General features: G+C 45.7%; 1 protein-coding gene across 2 annotated transcripts in view; it reads left to right on the top strand.

Moving 5' to 3' along the window:
• CCDC57 (coiled-coil domain containing 57) overlaps window positions 1–23410 on the top strand; it is a 131744-nt gene that overhangs the window by 52611 nt on the left and 55723 nt on the right. For both annotated transcript variants that reach the window (XM_053568264.1, XM_053568263.1), the window contains exons 13-14: window positions 9065–9165; window positions 19700–19900. In XM_053568264.1, coding sequence (XP_053424239.1) covers window positions 9065–9165; window positions 19700–19900 — 302 coding nt within the window. The remainder of the gene's footprint in view (window positions 1–9064; window positions 9166–19699; window positions 19901–23410) is intronic.

The raw sequence follows: 23410 nt of genomic DNA, 5'->3' as shown, positions 1-23410 counted from the left end.
CATTGAGGTGTTGTCACTATGAGGTGAGGTTTTTATCCTAACACTGATATCTTGTAATTTCTTTTTCTTGCAGTATTGTCCCTGACCAAGTCCTCCTGTATGATATTGTTCTTTTTTTGAAATTGATTTACTGTTTTCTTTTTTTTTGAGACAGAGCCTCAAGCTGTTGCCCTGGGTAGAGTGCTGTGGCATCACAGCTCACAGCAACCTCCAACTCCTAGGCTCAAGCGATTCTCTTGCCTCCGCCTCCCAAGTAGCTGGGACTACAGGCGCCCACCACAACACCCAGCTATTTTTTGGTTGTAGTTGTCATTATTGTTTGGCGGGCCCGGGCTGGATGTGGTGTATGTGGCTGGCGCCTTAGCTGCTTGAGCCACAGGCGCTGAGGCCATTTGCTGTTTTCTTTTGAAACGGTGTCCCACTCTGTCTCCTAGTCTAACATGCACTGGTGTCATCACAGCTCACAGCAGCTTCAGATTCCTGGAGTACACAGTCTGCCTGCCTTAGCGTCCTGTGTGCCTGAGGCTACAGGCAGGTGACACCATGCCAGGCTAATTTTTTCTGTTTTTAGTAAAGTTAGTGTCTCGCTCTTGCTCAGGCTGGTCTCAGCCTCCTAGAGTGCCTGGAGTCGAAAGCCACCATGCCCAGAATTTTTTTTTTTTTTTTTTTTAGACAGAGTCTCACTTTGTTGCACTCAGTAGAGTGCTATGACCTCATAGCTCACAGCAACCTCAAACTCTTGGGCTCAAGCGATCTTCTTGCCTAAGCCTCCCGAGTAGCTAGTATTGACAGGCACCCACCACAACGCCTGGCTATTTGTAGAAACAAGGTCTTGCTCTTGTTTAGGCTGGCTTCAAACCTTAAGCTCAGGTAATCTACCTGCCTTGGCCTCCCAGAGTGACAGGTGTGAGCCCCTGCACCCGACCCAGACCTTTTCTTTAAAAAAAAAAGGAAAAAAAGAGCGTTTTTCTCTGTCTCCCAGACTGGAGTGTCATGGCGTCATCACAGGTGACTGTAACCTTCAAATCCTGGGCTCAGGGGGTCCTCCTTCCTCAGCCTCCCAAATAGCTGGGACTACAGACACACATTACTACCCCTGGCTAATTTTTCCTATTCTTTTGAAGAAATGACATCTTGCTGTGTTACCCAGGCTGACCCTAAACTCCTGTCCTTGAGTGATTCTCCTGCCTGAGCCCCTCAAAGTCCTGAGATTACAGGTCTGACCAATGGCACCTGACTTGACAGTCTTTTTTTAAGAAGGTTACATGTATATACCATAGAGAACCTAAAATAAATGACTGAGGCAAACATCTCCATCAATGGAGGTTTATTAAGCCAAAAGTGGCTATTTTCCTGAAGGGGAATTGTTAGGTTGGAAAACTCGGTAGGTGCTCTGCACAGGGTGAGAAAATAAGTTCTCTAGACTCAAGATGAAGTTATGAAAGTTTAGACTTAGAAAGAGAGGAGAGAGACTCAGAAAGAAAGAGCGTGGGAGAGAGACCACACAGAGGGGACATGGCCTGGCGTGTGGAGGAAAAGAAGAAAGAATACCTGAGGTGGATCTGGTGACCGCACCCAGCTCAGCAGGTGCTGTGAATGTGGATGCGGTGTCCATTCTCCCTCTGTCTTGGAAGACAGCCGTTTTTCCAATTGTTTATGATACTGAAGCCTGAAGTTCATTTTCCATTGTTCATCCAGGACACTCAGGAATCACTTTAGGTTAAAGAAACATATTCTGAAAGGGCTGGAATGTAAAAAGAAAGAAGTTGCATTTCCTTTTGTCTGCTGGGCTCCTCCGTGGTTTGTGAAAACAAATCCAGGGTGGGGGCTGCTAGTAAGAGAGAGAGAAACAAAGCAGGCAGAGAGAGAGATTTAGTACTTACTGAAAAACTGTGAGTTAATTATTTTTCTATTATTTCACTATATAAACCGACCATCCTTACAAGAATTTGGAAGTTTCATTACTTATTTGAAGGGGGATTAGGGCATACAGAAAGAAAAGAATCAGGAGTAGTTAGTGAGACAAAATGATTACATTCTTGTGAGACCCAGGAAAATCTACAGGACATAAGAAGTAAAAAAGGGCCCAGGGCCCATAGCACAGTAATTAAAGCACCAGCCACATACACCAAGGCTGGCGGGTTCAAACCCAGCCCAGGCCAGCTAAAGCAACAATGACAACTGCAACAACAACAACAACAAAAATAGCCGGGCGGGTGTTGTGGCAGGCACCTGTAGTCCCAACTACTTGAGAGGCTGAGGCAAGAGAATCACTTAAGCCCAAGAGTTTGAAGTTGCTGTGAGCTGTGATGCCATAGCACTCTATTGAGGGCAACACAGTGAGACTCTGTCTCAAAAAAAAAAAAAAAAAATTCAAAAAGGAGTGAATGAAGCAGCACCTGTGGCTCAGTGAGCAGGGCACCGGCCCTATATACCGAGGGTAGCGGGTTCAAACCCATTATGTTGTTTGTAACAACGACAAAAAAATAGCCGGGCGTTGTGGTGGGCACCTGTAATCCCAGCTACTGGGAGGCTGAGGTAAGAGAATCGCCTAAGCCCAGGAGTTAGAGGTTGCTGTGAGCTGTGTGATGCCACAGCACTCTACCAGGGGTGATAAAGTGAGACTCTGTCTCTAAAAAAAAAAAAAAAGAAAGAAAGAAAAAGGAGTGAAGGAAACATCGATTACATAGATGTCCCTGGGAAGTTGGAAGAATATTTGCTCCTGTCTTATCTCTGTTCTATAATTAAGTTAGTGTGGAATCAAACTTTAGTTTAGGAGCCAGACTTGGCCTGCGCACCTCCCTCTGCCATTTACTTGTCCTTGCCCGTCTGGGGCCCATCCTGCACAGGTGCCTGAGGCCTCCACCTTCCTTTTGGGTAAGGAGTTAGGGGGGCCTCCTCCACTTTGTGTTTTCATTTTTTTCTTTTTTGAGACGGAGCCTCACTTTGTCACCCTCGGTAGAGTGCAGTGGCATCACAGCTCACAGCAACATTAAACTTTTGGCCTCAAGTGATTCTTTTGCCTCAGCCTCCTGAGTAGCTGGGACTACAGGCTCCTGCCATAACACTTGGCTATTTTTTTTAAGAGACTAGGTCTCCCTCTGGCTCAGGCTGGTCTCTGAAAGATTCTGGACCCAAGGAAGAAAGATTATTCTAAGGCACAAAACAAAGGAAAACGGAATTCCCATTCTGTAGAAATCATGTGGTCTTTATTTCCACCTGGATGAGGGGGTGGGGGAATGGTGAAATCAAGAAGGGAATTCCACACGTGGGTTATGACAGATGGGGATTTAAAGGGTCAGGGAGGGCAGCAATTGGCGGCATTCCTATTTCCTGGGTGGGACATGAGTCTAACCCTTCCTGGGTGGATCATGAACCTGACCCTGCCTGGGCAGGGCGGGTGTTTGGGCAGGTACACCTGATTCTGTTAGTCTCTAATCTGGAACCTATGAGCTCAGGCAATCCACCCATCTCAGCCTCCCAAAGTCCTAGGATTACGGGCTTGAGCCACTTCACCCGGCTGTATTTCTTTTATACCATTTACACTCAATGTAGTAATTGATAAATTAGACTTTAGGCCTGCCATTTAAAATTTATTTTCTTTTGGGGCGGCGCTTGTAGCTCAGTGAGCAGGGCGCTGGCCCCATATACCGAGGGTGGCGGGTTCAAACCCAGCCCCGGCCAAACTGCAACAAAAAAAAAACATAGCCGGGCGTTGTGGTGGGCGCCTGTAGTCCCAGCTGCTTGGGAGGCTGAGGCAAGAGAATCGCCTAAGCCCAGGAGTTGGAGGTTGCTGTGAGCTGTGTGACACCACGGCACTCTACCGAGGGCGATAAAGTGAAACTCTGTCTCTACAAAAAAAAAAAAAAAAAAAATTATTTTCTTTTTGTTACTTTTTTTTCTTTTTTTTGAAATACGAGTCTCACTCTGTTGCCCAGGCTAGAGCACCTTGAGGCCAACCTAGCTCACAAAAACCTCACACTCCAGGCAGCGCCAGTGGCTCAAAGAAGTAGGACACTGGCCCTATATGCCAAAGGTGGTGGGTTCAAACCCAGCCCCAGCCAAAAACTGCAAAAAAAAAAAAAAACTTACACTCCTGGGCTTCTGCCTCAGCTCGAGAGTAGCTGGGACTACTGGCACCTGCCACCACTCCCAGCTAATTTTTCTATTTTTAGTAGATATGGGATCTCTCTCTTGCTCAGGCTGGTCTTGAACTGCAGAGCTGAGGGGATCCTCAGCTGAGCCATGCCCAGGCTCTTTTTGTTACTTTTGCTTTTTGTCCTTTCCTCCTTTCCTGTGGTTTACTTGAACATTCTTTAGTATTATATTTTAACTTACCTGCAGTGTTTTTGAGTATATTTCTTTGTGGTGTTTTCCTAATGGTTTCTCCAGGGATCACATAGTAAGATGACTATTATTACTTATCTTATCATAGTTAACTAGTGTCAACCTTAAACAATAAGATTCAGAAAGTATGAATAAGCATAGTTTGAGGACGTCCACCTGGGTGCACAGGTGCAAGTTGCCCTGAATATACAGCAGTTACAAGTGGTTTTTTTTTTTTTTTTTTGTGGGTTTTTGCCCAGGGCTGGATTTGAACCCACCACCTCTGGCATATGGGACTGGCGCCCTACCACTTTGAGCCACAGGCGCCACCCTACAAGTAGGTTTTTAAGGATAAAAGATCTAGTTCCTAAATTGCTTACCAAGAATTCACATTAATGGCTTGGCACCTATGGCTCAAGCGGCTAAGGCGCCAGCCACATACACCTAAGCTGGCGGGTTCGAATCCAGCCCGGGCCCATCCACCAAACAATAATGACAACTACAACCAAAAAAAGAAAAAAAAATAGCTGGGCATTGTGGTGGGCGCCTGTAGTCCCAGCTACTTGGGAGGTGGAGACAAGAGAATCACTTGAGTCCAGGAGTTTGAGGTTGCTGTGAGCTGTGATGCCAAGGCACTCTACCCAGGGTGACAACTTGAGGCTCTGTCTCAAAAAAAAAAAAAAAGAATTCACATTAAAATAACATAAACCATAAATCGGCTGTACATTGTTCTTCGTACCACAAAGTCCAGGAACAGGAAGACAGTGGGTGAGGTTGCTAGTCAGGAGCAAAATGCTTTACACCAGGGATAAAATGCTTTCCAGCAATTGCTCCCATGGGGAGGGTATGTGACTGAAGTTGAAAGCTGTCTCATAAATTTTACACACCTCACATAGCTTGGACTGGTATGAGCTGTTTTTCTTTCCTCACTAGTATCATTTTGCAATTTTAAGTGAAACAGGGATCTTAACACCAGTTACCCTTCCTCCTTTATGACAGATTCCTTAAATATCTGTATATATTGAGAAACACATCAAATAGGATTGTAACTTTCGCTTTCAGCTGTCAAACGTAATCTCAAAAGCTCAAGAGTGAAAACATAGCATGTTACATGCCTACCCTTCCAGCCTGTCTTTCTGCCTTCCGAGGGCTCTGCCTCCTTCTGGTCCGGAGGACTCTTTAATGATCCTGTTGGAGCAGCTCTGCTGGTTCCTTTTATCTGAGAATGTCTTTATTCACTTTCCTTCTTGAAGAATGTTTTACTGGATATGAAGCAATGGTTTGACAGTTCTTTGCTTTCAGCACTTGGAAAATGTTATTCTGCTTCCTTCCGACAAGAAATCAGATGATAGTTTCTGCTGAGAAACCCACAGCTCCAGGACCAGTGTCCCCTGCAGATCATGCACTACCTCCCTGTGCGCTATCGCAAGTTTATCTTTAGTTTAAGAAATTTCAACGTGGAATGGTGTCTTGAACCTGTAATCCCAGCACTCTGGGAGGCTGAGGCGGGAGGATCCCTTGAGCTCAGGAGTTCAAAGTTCAAGACCAGACTGAGCAAGTGTGAGATCCCATCTGTACAAGAAATAGAAAAACAAACCGGGCGTGGTGGTGGACACGTGTACTCCCAGCTACTCCGGAAGCTGAGGCAGGAGGACCGCTTGAGCCCAGGAGTATGAAGCTGCTGTGTGCTATGATGCCACCACTGTAATCTGTCTCCAAAAAAGAGAAGGAAAGAAATTTCATTAGTTGTGCCTGGACATAGATTTCCTGAGTTTATCCTGTTTAATGTAGAATCCAAATGTTTCTATCTTTGGCCAAATTTGGGGAATTTTTATCCATTATTTATCAAGTATTTTTTTCAACTCCATACTTTATTTTTCCTTTTGGGAGTTTGATCTTCTGCTATTGTTCTGTAGGTCTCTGAGGCTGTTTTTTTCCCTCAGTGTATTTCCTCCATTGTTCAGATTGGTTCTGTTGAGCTGTCCTTTAAGTTTGTCAGTTCTTCCTTTTGTCATTTCCATTTTGCTACTGAGCCCATTCAGTGAGATTACTGTTTCCATTGTAAAGAAAAAAATTCTCGGACGGCACCTGTAGCCAAGGAGTAGGGCGCTGGCCCCATATGCTGGAGGTGGCGGGTTCATACCCAGCCCTAGCCAAAAACTGCAAAAAAAAAAAAAAAAAATTAAAGGTGTACCTCTAAAGAAAAAAATTCTCAGGACCCCTAAAAGGGAGAACTGAGTCGCACAAGCTTGTGAGGCACATGGTCCTCTCAGAAAATGAAGGGGCTTAGAAAATGGTGACACAGGGAATGGTCTTGTTATGCTGATGAGCCCCATAGTCACAGCCCTCAAGGAAATGCTTTATTCAGATCTTTAGGGATGTCTTGAATAGGCATAGCCAGCTGCATTTAACATTTTCTGCACAGAGGAAAATCTCTCCCATCCTTCCCACAAAGACATCCATGTAGCATATTCCTTTTCACTCAAAGGCATCTCAATATATGACAAAGAAATGTATTTGGGTGTAGAAGACTTCTTGTTTCCTTCAGCCCTTTTAAAAAAAAAAAACCTTCAAAATATACAGCTCTTATAAAATAAGTGCTTGTTAGTTATAACCTTAGGACTATAGCCTGAATGAACTCTTTTTCTTTTCTTTTTTTTTTTTTTTAGACAGAGTCTCACTATGTTGCCCTTAGTAGAGTACCGTGGCATCACAGCTCACAGCAACCTCAAACTCTTGGGCTTAAGCGATTCTCTTGCCTCAACCTCCCAAGTAGCTGGGACTAAAGGCGCCCACCACAAGGCCCAGCTATTTTCTTTTTGCAGTTGTCATTGTTGTTTAGCAGTCCCAGGCCGGGCTCAAACCCACCAGCCTCAGTGTGTGTGGCTGGCGCCATAACCACTGTGCTACAGGCACTGAGCCTAGCCTGAATGAACTCTTAAATGTCAATTAGAAATTTATTTCCGGGCGGCACCTGTGGCTCAGTCGGTAGGGCGCCGGCCCCATATACCGAGGGTGACGGGTTCAAACCCGGCCCTGGCCAAACTGCAACCAAAAAATAGCCGGGCATTGTGGCGGGAGCCTGTAGTCCCAGCTACTCGGGAGGCTGAGGCAAGAGAATCGCTTAAGCCCAGGAGTTGGAGGTTGCTGTGAGCTGTGTGAGGCCACGGCACTCTACCAAGGGCCATAAAGTGAGACTCTGTCTCTACAAAAAAAAAAAAAAAAGAAATTTATTTCCACATGGCGCGGCAGTATGTGGGGCTGGTGCCCTACTCCTTTGAGCCACAGGCGCCGCCCCCACATACCGGAAGTGGTGGGTTCAAACCCAACCCCGGCCAAAAACTACCAAAAAAAAAAGAAAGAAATTTATCTACACAGAAGCAAACCCAGCAAGAGACACAATCACTTCTCTGCGCCCTGAGAAGTGCCTGCACCCTCTTTGTTGGCTGATTACCCCTTTATTGCATGTTCATCTTACCTAATCCAGATGTACTGAGAGCCCTTCCACAGGAGATGCTTGGCCGAAGTACTTGGCTGTGCTCCTCCCAGGCTCAGCCTCAAAATCTTTTGTGTTTTTGAGACAGAGTCTCACTTTTTCACCTTGGGGTAAAGCACCCTGGAAGGAGCCAGTGTGCACAGCAAGGTGCTGGGCAGGCAAGTGTGTGAAGGGGTCTGGGGGATGGGAGTGCTGCTGCTTCCCAGAGGAGGCGGGTGTGGTCTCCAGGGCCCCACCTGTACTTTCCCTTTTCCCGTTCGAAGGCCATACTCTGTAAAATAATTTAAAGATGTTTATCCTGAGCCAAATTTGAGGACCATAGCCTGGAGCCAAGCCCAAGAAGCCTTGAACAAGTGGACTCAGGTGGTGGGGTTACAGTTTGGTTTTATACATTCCAAGGAGACAGAAATTACAGGTAAAGTCATAATCAACATGTAGAAGGCATACGTTGCTTTGGCCCAAAATGGTGGGACACCTCAAGGGTGTGGTTAAAGATTCTTCAGTTGACAACTGACTGGAAGCCTTAGGCTTTGTCTAATAGAGTAGGAATCAGCAGAAAGGAATGCTGAGTTAAGATAAGGGTCTGTTAATCAGAGACAAACATGCCCAGGCCCAAGTGGTTTGCTGTGTACATTGAGGACCAACAGGTGGTGGTGTCTTGCAGAGCCTTAGGCCTGTTAATGAGGACATTACAAAGGACATCTCTAAGGAGGGAGGGGGCACAATGAGGCAGGTCTGGTCAATTTACAGAGGTGGTCACCACAAGGAACTAGGCCTCCTGTATTGATACACACATGTGGTACATGTCTGGTCGGTGAAAATTAGGTCAACTGAAGGGGGTGGTCAGCTGTGGAGCATCTACTGTACTTTGTATTAACAACTGTGATTTCTTCTTTGAATCATGTGTTATGTAGACATCTTTTGCTTGATTTTCAAACAGATGACCCCAAATTTAAGTAGGGAGATAGAGCAATTGGTCTCTGTCACACACTACGGGTAAGTTGGATTTTCTCCCTATAAACATGCCTTTCTTTGCATAGAGGTTGTACTTTATGTATAGCACACGTCTGATCTTCACGTGGACTGGCTGGGGGCTGCCTTGAAGAACATCTTGACTTTGGCGTCAGCCTGCAGGACCTCAGGCCTCTGTGGAGACGGCAGAGACAGAGTGATGTTCATCTCCCCGAAAGACCTTAGTTTTTAAGAAATGAGCCTGACAATAGTCTCTTTTCTCTACTGGAGGGTCTGTACAAGCTCGTCAAGTGTCCACTGGATTGGCCCTCAGGAAGCTCGGAGACAGAGTGCATCTCTTGAATTTGCTTGTGACACGGCTCAGAAAGAAGGTGAGGCTGTACTGCTGACACTTGCAGTGTGGGGTCTTCCTACCAGAGCTGTTCCCGTGGGTGGGCATATGCGGGCTCTGCGCACCCGCTGAGTGCAGCCCCATGTGAGCCTGGATGTCCACCCGCCCTCTCTGCACTTGTCTCTTTCCTTACCAAAAGAGGGCTGTTGTGGGAGTAACTTGCGTAGCTCACATGTGACCAGTGAGAATCTGCTGAAAGAGGCAGAAGGTCTGGATGAGAGTGTGGCGCTTGTGGCCGCCACACCAGGCCTCTTTGCACCTCAGGCTGCCCCCATGTTACCTGCCCACTTGACAGACCCAAGGAGTGGCCGGGGTGCTATGCTCAGCATTCAGCTAGGTAAAAGCCTGTTGGTGCTCCTTCTGTTGGTAGAACCACATTGAGTGCCATCCTTTGCCATCAATCCCCTGGTCCAGTGCTTTTCTGAGGGATAAGGCTGTGATCATGCTTTGCTGAAAGCCACCTGAATTCCAGCACAAATTCCGTCCTGTTACCCCTGTGGCTGGCGTCACAACCCTCGGTTTGATTGCTCCAAATTCATAATATCTTTTGTTTTTTACTTAAAAAAGATAATGGTAAAATATGTATAACAAATTTTACCATTTTGAGCTGCGCCTGTGGCTCAGTCGGTAAGGTGCTGGCCCCATATACCGAGGGTGGCGGGTTCAAACCCGGCCCCAGCTGAACTGCAACCAAAAAATAGCCGGGCGTTGTGGCGGGCACCTGTAGTCCCAGCTACTCGGGAGGCTAAGGCAGGAGAATCGCTTGGGCCCAGGAATTGGAGGTGACTGTGAGCTGTATGATGCCAGGGCACTCTACCAAGGGCCATAAAGTGAAACTCTGTCTCTACAAAAAAAAAAAAAAGAAAAGAAAAAATTTTACCATTTTAACTATTTTATGTGTCACCTTCACTGGCACTAAATACATTCACAATATTGTGTAAATTTTCATACACACCAAATGGAAACTCTGCATCTATAAAGCAGTAACTCCCCATCCCCTGCCCTGGTATCCACCTACCTGCTCTCTGCCTCTGCCATGGACAGGGTCAGACAGTATCTGTCCTTTTCTCTTCTGTCTGGCTTCTCTCACTCAGTATGATGTTTCAGGGTTCATCTGTGTGTGTCAGAGCCTCACTCCTCAGGGCTGAATATATTCTGTTGTGTAAACCGACCACCTTTTGTTCATCTGCTTGTGTGTAGGTAGACATTTGGGTTGTTTTGGACAGTAAATAATTCTGTTTGAACATTCCTATATGAGTTTCTGTGCAAACTTACGTTTTTAATTCTCTTGGGCAGGGGTCCTCAAACTACGGCCCGCAGGCCACATGAGGCGGTGTGATTGTATTTGTTCCTGTTTTGTTTTTTTACTTCAAAATAAGATATGTGCAGTGTGCATAGGAATTTGTTCATAGTTTTTTTTTTTTTTAAAGTTTTTATTTTTTTTGTAGAGACAGAGTCTCACTTTATGGCCCTCGGTAGAGTGCCGTGGCCTCACACAGCTCACAGCAACCTCCACCTCCTGGGCTTAGGCGATTCTCCTGCCTCAGCCTCCCGCGTTTGTTTGTTTTTTGTAGAGACATAAGAGTCTCACTGTACCGCCCTCGGGTAGAGTGCCGTGGCGTCACACGGCTCACAGCAACCTCTAACTCTTGGGCTTATGCGATTCTCTTGCCTCAGCCTCCCGAGCAGCTGGGACTACAGGCGCCCGCCACAATGCCTGGCTATTTTTTTTGTCGCAGTTTGGCCGGGGCTGGGTTTGAACCTGCCACCGTCGGCATATGGGGCCGGTGCCCTACTCACTGAGCCACAGGCGCTGCCCCATAGTTAGTTTTTTTTTTAAACTATAGTCCGGCCCTCCAGCGAACTGGCCCCCTGTTTAAAAAGCTTGAGGACCCCTGCTCTTGGGTATATACCTGGAAGTGGAATTGCTGATCCCTCTGATGATTCTACATGCAGCCTTCTCAGGAACCACCAGTCTATATCTGAAGCAGGAGCACCATTTCCATCCCCCTGCCCGCCACCCCCCCCAGCGGTGCGAAGGATGTTTTTTCCACATCTTCACCCACACTAGCTGTTTTCTCTTTGTGATTCTAGCTAAGAGGTGTCATCTCGTTGTGGTTTATTTGCGTTTTCCTGATGACAGATGATGTTTTCATGGGCTGCTTGGTCATTTGTACGTCTTCTTTGGAGAAATGTCTGTTTAAATCATCGGTCTTCTCAGGGCTGAGTCCTAAGAGTTTTCCCTGTGTCCCTGGGCACAAGCCCTTACCAGATGCGGGGCTGCTGGCCTCTCTTCCTACTGTCCTATCATTTTCCTGATGGTGTCCTTTGGAGTACAGACGTTTTTCATTGTGATCAGTTCTGGTTTATCTACTTTTTCTTGTTGCTTGTGCTTCTGGGCCATTCTATCCTATTGCTTTTTATTTCTCATGAGGTCACCTAAAGAGAGAATTTCAAGTGCCCTCTCAAGTTTATAAATACGTGAATTACACCGTGATGCTGCAGGCACAGGCCAAGCTCCATATATTAGATGCCTTAACTTTTTTTTTTTTTTAACCTTCCAAAGATTTTTCTTTTTCTTTTTCTTTCTTTTCTATTTTTTTTTTTTTTTTTTTTTTTTTTGAGACAGAGACTCAAGTTATCATCCTCGGTAGAGTGCTGTGACATGACAGCTCATAGCAACCTCAAACTCCTGGGCTTAAAAGATTCTCTTGCCTCAGCCTCCCAAGTAGCTGGAACTAAAGGCGCCTGCCACAATGCCCGGCTAGTTTTTGTTGCAGTTGTCATTGTTTATTTAGCTGGTCGAAGCTGGGTTCAAACCTGCCACCCTTGGTGTATGTGGCTAGCACTGTAACCACTGAACTATGGGTGCCAAGCCTATTTATTTATTTTTATTTTTATTTATTTATTTATTTTTTTATTGTTGGGGATTCATTGAGGGTACAATAAGCCAGGTTACACTGATTGCAATTGTTAGGTAAAGTCCCTCTTGCAATCATGTCTTGCCCCCATAAAGTGTGACACACACCAAGGCCCCACCTACCTCCCGCCTTCCCTCTTTCTGTTTCCCCCCCATAACCATAATTGTCATTAATTGCCCTCATATCAAAATTGAGTACATAGGATTCATGCTTCTCCATTCTTGTGATGCTTTACTAAGAATAATGTCTTCCACGTCCATCCAGGTTAATACGAAGGATGTAAAGTCTCCATTTTTTTTAATGGCTGAATAGTATTCCATGGTATACATATACCACAGCTTGTTAATCCATTCCTGGGTTGGTGGGCATTTAGGCTGTTTCCACATTTTGGCGATTGTAAATTGAGCTGCAATAAACAGTCTAGTACAAGTGTCCTTATGATAAAAGGATTTGTTTCCTTCTGGGTAGATGCCCAGTAATGGGATTGCAGGATCAAATGGGAGGTCTAGCTTGAGCGCTTTGAGGTTTCTCCATACTTCCTTCCAGAAAGGTTGTACTAGTTTGCAGTCCCACCAGCAGTGTAAAAGTGTTCCCTTCTCTCCACATCCACGCCAGCATCTGCAGTTTTGAGATTTTGTGATGTGGGCCATTCTCACTGGGGTTAGATGATATCTCAGGGTTGTTTTGATTTGCATTTCTCTAATATATAGAGATGATGAACATTTTTTCATGTGTTTGTTAGCCATTCGTCTGTCATCTTTAGAGAAAGTTCTATTCATGTCTCTTGCCCATTGATATAAGGGATTGTTGGCTTTTTTCATGTGGATTAATTTGAGTTCTCTATAGATCCTGGTTATCAAGCTTTTGTCTGATTGAAAATATGCAAATATCCTTTCCCATTGTGTAGGTTGTCTCTTTGCTTTGGTTATTGTCTCCTCAGCTGTACAGAAGCTTTTCAGTTTAATGAAGTCCCATTTGTTTATTTTTGTTGTTGTTGCAATTGCCATGGCAGTCTTCTTCATGAAGTCTTTCCCCAGGCCAATATCTTCCAGTGTTTTTCCTATGCTTTCTTGGAGGATTTTTATTGTTTCATGCTTAAGTTTAAGTCCTTTAGCCATCTTGAATCAATTTTTGTGAGTGGGGAAAGGTGTGGGTCCAGTTTCAGTCTTTTACATGTAGACATCCAGTTCTCCCAACACCATTTATTGAATAGGGAGTCTTTCCCCCAGGTATGTTCTTGTTTGGTTTATCAAAGATTAGGTGGTTGTAAAATGTTAGTTTCATTTCTTGGTTTTCAATTCGATTCCAAGTGTCTATGTCTCTGTTTTTGTGCCAGTACCATGCTGTCTTGAGCACTATGGCTTTGTAGTACAGACTAAAATCTGGTATGCTGATGCCCCCAGCTTTATTTTTGTTACAGAGAACTGCCTTAGCTATACGGGGATTTTTCCGGTTCCATACAAAACGCAGAATCATTTTTTCCAAATCTTGAAAGTACGATGTTGGTATTTTGATAGGAATGGCATTGAATAGGTAGATTGCTTTGGGAAGTATAGACATTTTAACAGTGTTGATTCTTCCCATCCATGAGCATGGTATGTTCTTCCATTTGTTAATATCCTCTGCTATTTCCTTTCTGAGGATTTCATAGTTTTCTTTATAGAGGTCCTTCACCTCCTTCGTTAGGTATATTCCTAGGTATTTCATTTTCTTTGAGACTATGGTGAAGGGAGTTGTGTCCTTAATTAGCTTCTCATCTTGACTGTTATTGGTGTACACAAAGGCTACTGTCTTGTGGACATTGATTTTATATCCTGAAACATTACTGTATTTTTTGATGACTTCTAGGAGTCTTGTGGTTGAGTCTTTGGGGTTCTCTAAGTATAAGATCATGTCGTCAGCAAAGAGGGAGAGTTTGACCTCCTCTGCTCCCATTTGGAGTCCCTTTATTTCCTTGTCTTGCCTAATTGTATTGGCTAGAACTTCCAGCACTACGTTGAACAGTAAAGGTGACAGAGGACAACCTTGTCTGGTTCCAGTTCTAAGAGGAAAAGCTTTCAGTTTTACTCCATTCAGTAAAATATTGGCTGTGGGTTTGTCATAGATAGCTTCAATCAGTTTTAGAAATGTGCCACCTATGCCTATACTCTTCAGTGTTCTAATTAGAAAAGGATGCTGGATTTTATCAAATGCTTTTTCTGCATCTATTGAGAGGATCATGTGATCTTTATTTTTGCCTCTGTTAATATGGTGGATAACGTTTATAGACTTGCGTATGTTAAACCAGCCTTGCATCCCTGGGATGAAGCCTACTTGATCATGATGAATGACTTTTTTGATGATAAGCTGTAATCTATTGGCTAGGATTTTGTTGAGAATTTTTGCGTCTATGTTCATGAGTGAGATTGGTCTGAAATTCTCCTTTTTGTTTGGGTCTTTTCCTGGTTTTGGTATCAGGGTGATGTTTGCTTCATAGAATGTGTTGGGGAAGATTCCTTCTTCCTCAATTTTTTGGAATAGTTTCTGCAGTACAGGAATAAGCTCTTCCTTGAAGGTTTGATAGAATTCTGGAGTGAAGCCATCTGGACCAGGGCATTTTTTGGTTGGAAGCTTTTTTATTGTTTCTTTGATCTCAGTGCATGAAATTGGTCTGTTCAGGAGCTCTATTTCTTCCTGGCTGAGTCTAGGGAGAGGGTGTGATTCCAAATATTGATCCATTTCTTTCACATTGTCAAATTTCTGGGCATAGAGTTTCTGGTAATATTCAGAGATGATCTCTTGTATCTCTGTGGGATCAGTTGTTATTTCCCCTTTATCATTTCTGATTGAGGTTACTAGAGATTTTACTTTTCTATTCCTCGTTAGTCTGGCCAATGGTTTATCTATTTTATTTATTTTTTCAAAAAACCAACTCCTTGTTTCATTAATTTTCTGAATGATTCTTTTGTTTTCAATTTCATTGATCTCTGATTTGATTTTGGATATTTCTTTTCTTCTACTGAGTTTAGGCTTAGATTGTTCTTCTTTTTCCAATTCCATAAGATCTCTTGTGAGATTGTTGATGTGCTCTCTTTCTGTTTTTTGAATGTAGGCATCTAAAGCGATGAATTTTCCTCTCAAAACTGCTTTTGCAGTATCCCACAGGTTTTGGTAGCTTGTGTCTTCATTGTTGTTATGCTCAAGGAAGTTAATGATTTCCTGTTTTATTTCTTCCTTCACCCATCTGTTATTCAACAGAAGATTGTTTAGTTTGCATGTCTTTGGGTGGACTCGAGCATTTTTGTTAGAGTTGAGTTCCACCTTTAGTGCCTTATGGTCTGAGAAGATACAAGGTAAAATTTCAATTCTTTTGATTCTGTTGATATTTGTTTTGTGTCCCAGGATATGATCAATTTTGGAGAATGTTCCATGGGGTGATGAGAAGAATGTATATTCTTTATCTTTGGGATGGAGTGTTCTATATGCGTCTATCAAGCACAGTTGTTCTAGGGTCTCATTTAAGTCTCTTATATCCTTGTTTAATTTCTGTTTAGAGGATCTGTCCAGCTCTGTAAGAGGAGTGTTAAGGTCCCCTGTTATGATGGTATTATCAGATATCATATTGCTCAGACTGAGTAAGGTCTGTTTCAAGAATCTGGGAGCATTTAAATTGGGTGCATAGATATTTAGAATTGAAATGTCTTCTTGTTGTATTTTTCCCTTGACCAATATAAAGTGACCATCTTTGTCTTTTTTGACTTTAGTTGCTTTAAAACCACAGGTATCTGAAAATAAGATTGCAACTCCTCTTTTCTTCTGAATTCCATTTGCCTGAAAAATTGTCTTCCAACCCTTGACTCGGAGCTTTAATTTGTCTTTTGAAGCCAGGTGTGTTTCCTGCAGACAGCAAATGGATGGCTTGTGTTTTTTAATCCAGTCAGCCAATCTATGTCTCTTCAGTGGGGAATTCAAGCCGTTAACATTTATTGAGATAATTGATAAGTGTGGTAGTATTCTATTCGTCTTATTTTGTGAGAGTCCATTGCTTAGTTTATCTTTTGCATCAGTGTGGAGGTTTGGTTCTGTCCTTTAATTTCTGAGTTCTTACTTTGCTGCTGATCCATTGTGGTGGTCAGTGTGCAGAACAGGTTGAAGTATTTCCTATAGAGCTCATCTTGTTGTGGCGAATTTCCTCAATGTTTGTATATCCGTAAATGATTTGATTTCTCCGTCAATTTTGAAGCTTAGCTTAGCAGGGTACAGAATTCTGGGCTGGAAATTGTTCTGTTTAAGTAGATTAAAGGTAGATGACCATTGTCTTCTTGCTTGAAAAGTTTCATTAGAGAAGTCTGCGGTCAATCTGATGGATTTGCCCCTATAGGTCAACTGGCGCTTACTCCTGGCAGCTTGCAGAATCTTTTCTTTTGTCTTGACTTTGGACAGGTTCATCACAATGTGTCTTGGAGAAGCTCGGTTAGAGTTGAGGCGACCTGGGGTCCGATATCCCTCTGAAAGCAGTGTGTCAGAATCTTTGGTGATATTTGGGAAATTTTCTTTTATAATATTCTCTAGTATGGCTTCCATTCCTCTGGGGCATTCTTCTTCCCCTTCTGGGATTCCTATAACTTGCATCTTGGAACGCTTCATAAAGTCCCATAATTCTGACAGTGAACGTTCTGCTTTCTCTCTCTTTTTTTCTGCCTCTTTTACTATCTGAGTTATCTCAAGAACTTTGTCTTCTACCTCTGAAATTCTTTCTTCTGCATGGTCTAACCTGTTGCTGATACTTTCCATTGCATCTTTAAGTTCCCTGATTGACTGTTTCATTTCCTTCAGCTCTGCTATATCCTTTTTATATTCTTCATATCGTTCATCTCTGATTTGATTCTGTTTTCGGATTTCCTTTTGGTTATTTTCCACTTTATTAGCAGTTTCCTTCATTGTTTCCATCATTTCTTTCATTGTTTTCAACATGTGTATTCTAAATTCCCTTTCTGTCATTCCTAACATTTCTGTATAGGTGGAATCCTCTGCAGTAGCTACCTCATGGTCCCTTGGCGGGTTTGTTCTGGACTGGTTCTTCATGTTGCCTGGAGTTTTCTGCTGATTCTTCCTCATGGGTGATTTCTTTTATCTGTTTCCTTGCCCTAATTTTCCTTTCACTTCCTCTTGCTCTTTAAGTTCTCGTGCCTGTGGATGAGCAGAAGCTTTCTCAGGGAAGTGCTTGTCGCTGGAATCACTGCTGAAGTCAGGAGAGAACTTTTAAAACCAAGTCCAGTTACACTTGCTGGCCATAGTCTGTTTGGAAGACGATGACGCCTTCTGCACAGGAATTTACAGTACTTGGAAAATGTTGGCCATTTTCTCTCAGCCAGATGCGTGTTCCATTCGAGAACACTGAGGAGCACCAACACTTCTGACAACCACTTGAACTTTACTTCTTGCTTCTGTTCTTTATTTGCCTTTTTGTAACTTTTATTTATTTTTAAATGGTGGAGCCAGGATTCAAAACAGAAGCAATTCCAGGGCACTTGCTCTTCTAATTAGGCTATATTGCTTCCCACATGAGACGCGGAGAACAAAAGGGAACCAGAAAAGAGTCTATTTATTTATTTTTAAATGGCAAATAAGTATTGTGTATTTATGGTATACAATGTTGTTATGACGTATGTATATACCTTGTGGAACAGCTACGTCAGGCACGTGAACATACTCAGCACTAAGTACATTCACAATATTCATGTACTTACCGCGTTTTGATGACGTCTGATGTCTTGATTGGAAGTGCATCTTTATTGTTGGAATGGAGATGAACTTGACCACTTTCCATTTCTGTTGGTGAGATTAAAGATCTTTGCACACCTATGGGAGGAAGGAAACTCCAGACCTGTGACCGTCTAGTGTTGCCCCTTCCGGTTCTACCTGTGTTAGAATTTTGCGCTCGAACACACACGTACACAAATACTACAAATAAAGACATTTAAATAGGCCAGGCATGGTGGGGGACACCTGTAATCCTAATGCTCTGAGAGGCAGAGGTGGGTGTATAACTTGAGCTCAGGAGTTTGAAGTTTCTGTGAGCTGCAATGATGCCACTGACCTCTACCCAGGGCACAAAGTGAGACTTTGTCTCAAAAAAAAAAAAAAAATTTAAGTAGATTGCAGTTTTATCTTGTTAATATAAATGATTTGATCAATTTGGGGAAAATGTTCTTGGAGTATTTTTTTTTTTTTTATTTAACTGTGCCAGATCATGAGGGTCCTCATGAGGTGGACCAAGTGTATATGGGACAAATTCAAAAATAAATTATTGGCTTGGCGCCTTTGGCTCAAGCAGCTAAGGTGCCAGCCACATACACCTGAGTTGGCAAATTTGAATCCAGCCCCAGCCTGCCAAACAACAATGATGGCTGCAACCAAAAGAAAAAAAAAAAAAGCCGGGTGTTGTGGCGAGTGCCTGTAGTCCCAGCTACTTGGGAGGTGGAGGCAGGAGACTCGCTTGAGCCCAAGAGTTGGAGGTTGCTGTGAGCTGTGATGCCACGGCACTCTACCCAGGGCGACAACTTGAGGCTCTGTCTCAAAAATAAATAAATAAATAATTTATTAGGAATTATCCATAGGAATCCCCAAATAGGAAAAATAGTATTTTCTCTTCCTGAGAATAAGATAGGACAGTTAAAGGTGTGGAGAGTGTCCAAATTTCCCTGTCTGCTCACTCTTGTGCTCTCCTTGCGTGAGGGATAGGACAACATGGAGGGAAGTGCCCAAGGTAGGGGCCAGCCCAGGGACTCCAGGGAGGCTGGGCTGGGGACACAGGTGGGAATCTTTTGGCCACACTGCAGCCACCTGAAGCTACTCCTGAGCCCTGCAGCTCCCCTTTCCCAGCCTTCTGGTCACCTCCACTTCTCCTCTGCCTCCAGGTCTCCCACCTGCCTCTCAGGAGCCTCAGTGTCAGCCCTCCCAGCTCCTTTGCAACTGCCCCTCTAGCTCCGCCCTTTTTAATTAACAGAAAAGAAAAATCCATACTTACCATTGATTACTTGCAGTTTTCTAGAAGCATTTGTTTCTACCTGGGACTAGAGCTTGGGAAGACGATTTTTTTGTTTGTTTGTTTGTTTTTTTGTAGAAACAGAGTCTCACTTTATGGCCCTCGGTAGAGTGCCGTGGCATCACACAGCTCACAGCAACCTCCAACTCCTGGGCTTAAGCGATTCTCTTGCCTCAGCCTCCCGAGTAGCCGGAACTACAGGCACCCGCCACAACGCCCAGCTATTTTTTGGTTGCAGTTCAGCCGGGGCCGGGTTTGAACCCGCCACCCTCGTATATGGGGCCAGCGCCTTACCGACTGAGCCACAGGCGCCGCCCCAGGAAGAAGATGTTAAGGGCCTGTCCCTCTGTCACCTTCCAGGCACAAACTTGCCCCACAGCCTTGGAGTCTAAAACAGAGCACAGGTGGAGATGTTGAGGGCCAGCCAGGAGGCAGGAAGAGCAGAGTGAGGTGTTAGGGTCACACCCAGCCAGAGGAGACCCTGGCTTATAGCTCATCTCATGCTCTCATGCGGCCCTGTGCACCTGCTGCTTCCTCCCTAACATTGCTCCTACATGGCCTCCCAGGTGCTGCAGAAACCCCTTGAGCTTGACACTGTCCAGCATGAGCTTCCCCATGAGATGGACCAAGTGCACCTGGAGGTTTTGGAGCTGCGAACGCAGGTGGCAGAGCTGGGGGCACATCTCACAGTGGCCTGGCAGGAAGGAAGGGAACCTTCAGGCCAGAAGCAGCCACAAGCCTCCAACACTGCAGCTCTCAGGAAAGAGGTGGGTTCTCTGCTCTGCTCCAGGGGGCCCAGGCAGCTCCTGCCAGTGGCCCCTCTGGGCTCGTGCTGCAAAAGGTGTGCTTGCTGGTGCCCCACCTGCAGTGCCCTGGGCTGTGGCAGGGGTAATGCCTGACTCTCAGGGTCCACCCTTTCTTTTCTTCCTCTGCCTTCTTCCTCCAGGAGTTGCTTTCCTTCTGGTCCTCTACTTTGACTGCTCACACCACGGGTGGGGTATAGCCCCAACCCTCAGTTCTCCTTTCAGTTAAAAGCATCTGAAGTGGGAAACTAAAGATGGCTATTGTGTTTCCTTTAAATAGGACCATCCATGGTTTGCTAGGAGGGTGTCCCGCCCTATCTGGTGCCATGTAGTGTCCGTCCAGTGTGAGGGGCCATATGGCGTTCACTGCAGCCTTCAGAGCTGCCTGGGCCGCTTCAGTCGCAGCTACGCCCCTAGCCCTAGTCAATCCCTCCACAGGAGCACCTTCAGCTCTGGGACTGGGTTTGAGCCAAGGTTCTGAGCTATGGATCAGGCTCTAGACCTTGACTCGGTGGTGTCACAGAGCTGACCAATAGCCCCCCCCCCCACTTAAGGCTGTGAGGGAAGGTTAGAAAGGTCAGACTGCCTGCTAGTGGCCTGCAGTGACCTGTGGTTACTAATGGTGACCTATTAATCAGTACAAGGATGGTGAAATGATGTCTGGAAGGCTCTCTGTGTTCTCTGGAAGAACTAGCACAGAAGTGGAAGACTGTGATTATCCCTACAGCCTGGGTTACAAAGGGCCTGCTGCCAGGGCTGCATAGAGTGTCCTAGAGAAGCAGGAGCAGCCTGTGGCTCTCTCAAGGCCAGATCTGCCTTTGTGTGGGCAGAACTGTGAGGATGCCGGGGAGAAGACAGGGCCAGGCTGGGGAGACTAGAGCACCTGCATCTGTCGGTAGGTAGGTGCTACCCCCAGGGGCCCGCTGCCCCTGCCCTGGCTCTTAGGCCTCTCCAAGTCTGGAAACTGCGGGGTTGGCTCCTGGCCCAGCTGGCAGCACCACAAGGCGGGGGGCAGGTTGCACCCCTGTACCTCTTTTCTCGCACCTGCACACAGCTTGTCCCAAGACACTGCTGGGAGCTCCCCAGCATGAGGGGCCCTGGGAGCGTTCTTGTTAGCAGCATTTGCATGATTCACTTTCTTCCCACTTATTTAGAATGAAGGGGCAAGAAATAACACAAATAAGCAGAATTTATTTATTTATTTATTTTTGAGACAGAATCTCGCTTTGTCACACTTAGTAGAATGCTGTGGCATCAAAGCTCACAGCAGCTCAAACTCTTGGGCTTAAGCGATTCTCCTGCCTCAGCCTCCTGAGTAACTGGGACTACAGACGTCCACCACAATGCCCGACTATTTTTAGAGATGGGATCTTGCTCTTGGTCAGGCTGATCTCCAACCTGTGAGCTCAGTCAGTCCACCCACCTCCGCCTCCCAGAGTGCTAAGATTACGGGTGTGAATCACCACGCCTGGCAATAAGCAGAATTTAAAATCGAGGTTCTGGATCCACAGCAGACAGCCTAGGAGTGAAAGTGGCCTAAGGCAGAGAGTTCTTCGTGCCTCAGTGTCCATGTTTAGAAGACACAGCAGTCGGGCTCTGGGCTCCCTATGGGTCTGAGTGGCCTGTGGCCTTGGGAAGGTGTGAGGTCACTCCCAGAGTGAAAGATGACAGGCTACTGTCTCCACTGGATAAGGTCTGACTCCTGGAGACAAGGGGGCCAGACCGGGCTTCCCACTTGGAAAGCAGCACAGGTAGGATGGGGTGGAAAGATGGTGCTTGGTGCTCTCGGGTGCCAGGTGCGGGCCACAGTGTGAAGGACAAATACAGCTATTCTTCCAGACCCATAGAGATGCCCATGTAGCATCTGCCTCTAGCTCTCCCCCCAGGACCAAGAGCAGAGAGCAGGGCCAGCGCCCAGCATGGAGGGCTCCCACTGACCACATGTGGGCAGTATGTAAAGGTTGTGTGCCATTGAGCTTTGTACAAAGACGCAAGGAAAAGGGATGTCAGGGCTTGGCACCTGTTGTGGCCACATACACCAGGCCGGGGGGGTTCAAATCTGGCCCAGGCCTGTCAAACAACAATGACAACTACAAAAAAAAAGAAAAATAGTTGGACGTTGTGGCAAGTGCCTATAGTCTCAGCTACTTGGGAGGCTGAAGCAAGAGAATCACTTCAGCCCAAGAGTTTGAGGTTGCTGTGAGCTGTGATGCCACAGCACTCTACTGAGGACGACAAAGTGAGACTCTGTCTCAAAAAAAAAAAGCAAAGGCAAGGGATATCAGCTGACGGCAGCAACAGTGCCACTGGGTGATCACCACTGAAAGCAGGGACATCAAGCAGACAGAAAACAAGTGCTCATATGACGTTTCCCCACAGTCACGACATTTTGGGGGTTTTTTTGAGATAGGGTCTGGCTCTGTCACCCAGACTGGAGTGCAGTGGGGTCATCACACTCACAGCAACCTCAAACTCCTGGGCTGAAGTGATCCTCCCGCCTCAGCCTCCCAAAGTCCTAGGATTAATCGCCATGCTCGGCCCACAAATTTTTTTTTTTTTTGGCTTTTTTTTTTTTATTTCGTTGCTTATTTTTTTTTTTATTTCTTTACTTTTTTTTTGTTGTTGTTGAGACAGAATCCCACCCTATGCCCCTGAGCAGAGTGCAGTGGGCGTGGTAGCTCACCACAACCTCAGACTTGGGCTGCGGGCACCCTGCTGCCTCAGCCTCCGGAAGCCGCTGGGATTATAGGTGCTCACTGCGGCGCCCGGCTGGGTTTTTCCATTTTTTTCACGAGTTGGGGTCTCACTGTCGCTCAGGCGAGTCTCGAACTCCTGAGCTCAAGCGATTCTCCCTCCTCAGCCTCCCACAGTGCTGGGATTACAGGCGTGAGCCAACGCGCCCGGCCCACAAATTATTTTTTAATTACCAAGAGAAATAGTAATTTTTCAGTGGAGCACCCTAGGGGACCCCACCTTAACGCAGCTGTCAGAGTTCATGTCCCCAATATTGGGACAGACAGACATCACATGGCTCTGGCTGGGCTGCACCAGGAAGGCCACAGCGTGGCCTGCAGCTCCTGCCAAACATGCAGACCTGAGCCTAAGCCTGAGGAAGCCTTGGCACAGACCCACATGGAGGGTGAGCCACTTGTGAGGTGGCCCAGTCTCTCCGGAGCATGAACGTCACAGAACACAGGTGGACACACAGGACCCTGCACATGGGCGCCACATGGGATCCTAGACAGGGAAGATGAGTGGCACAGCAGCATCTAGACAGCAGGGTGCAGTCAGGGCCTGCTTTGTGCCCGCACATCCCTGTCACAAGAGGTGCAAACTCTGGTTGTGAGATGCAAAGTGCCCAGTCTCTCCATCTGAGTCTCAGATCAGGGAGGATTTCGTGGAGAGGCTGGATGCCAGTGAGGTCTGGGGTACCGTCCTTGGGGCCTCTCTGTCAGAAACTAGGTGTCCCCGACC

Source organism: Nycticebus coucang, chromosome 18, assembly GCF_027406575.1.
Source record: "Nycticebus coucang isolate mNycCou1 chromosome 18, mNycCou1.pri, whole genome shotgun sequence".
NCBI classification, from domain to species: domain Eukaryota; kingdom Metazoa; phylum Chordata; class Mammalia; order Primates; family Lorisidae; genus Nycticebus; species Nycticebus coucang.
This window is presented reverse-complemented; position numbering and strand designations above follow the sequence as displayed.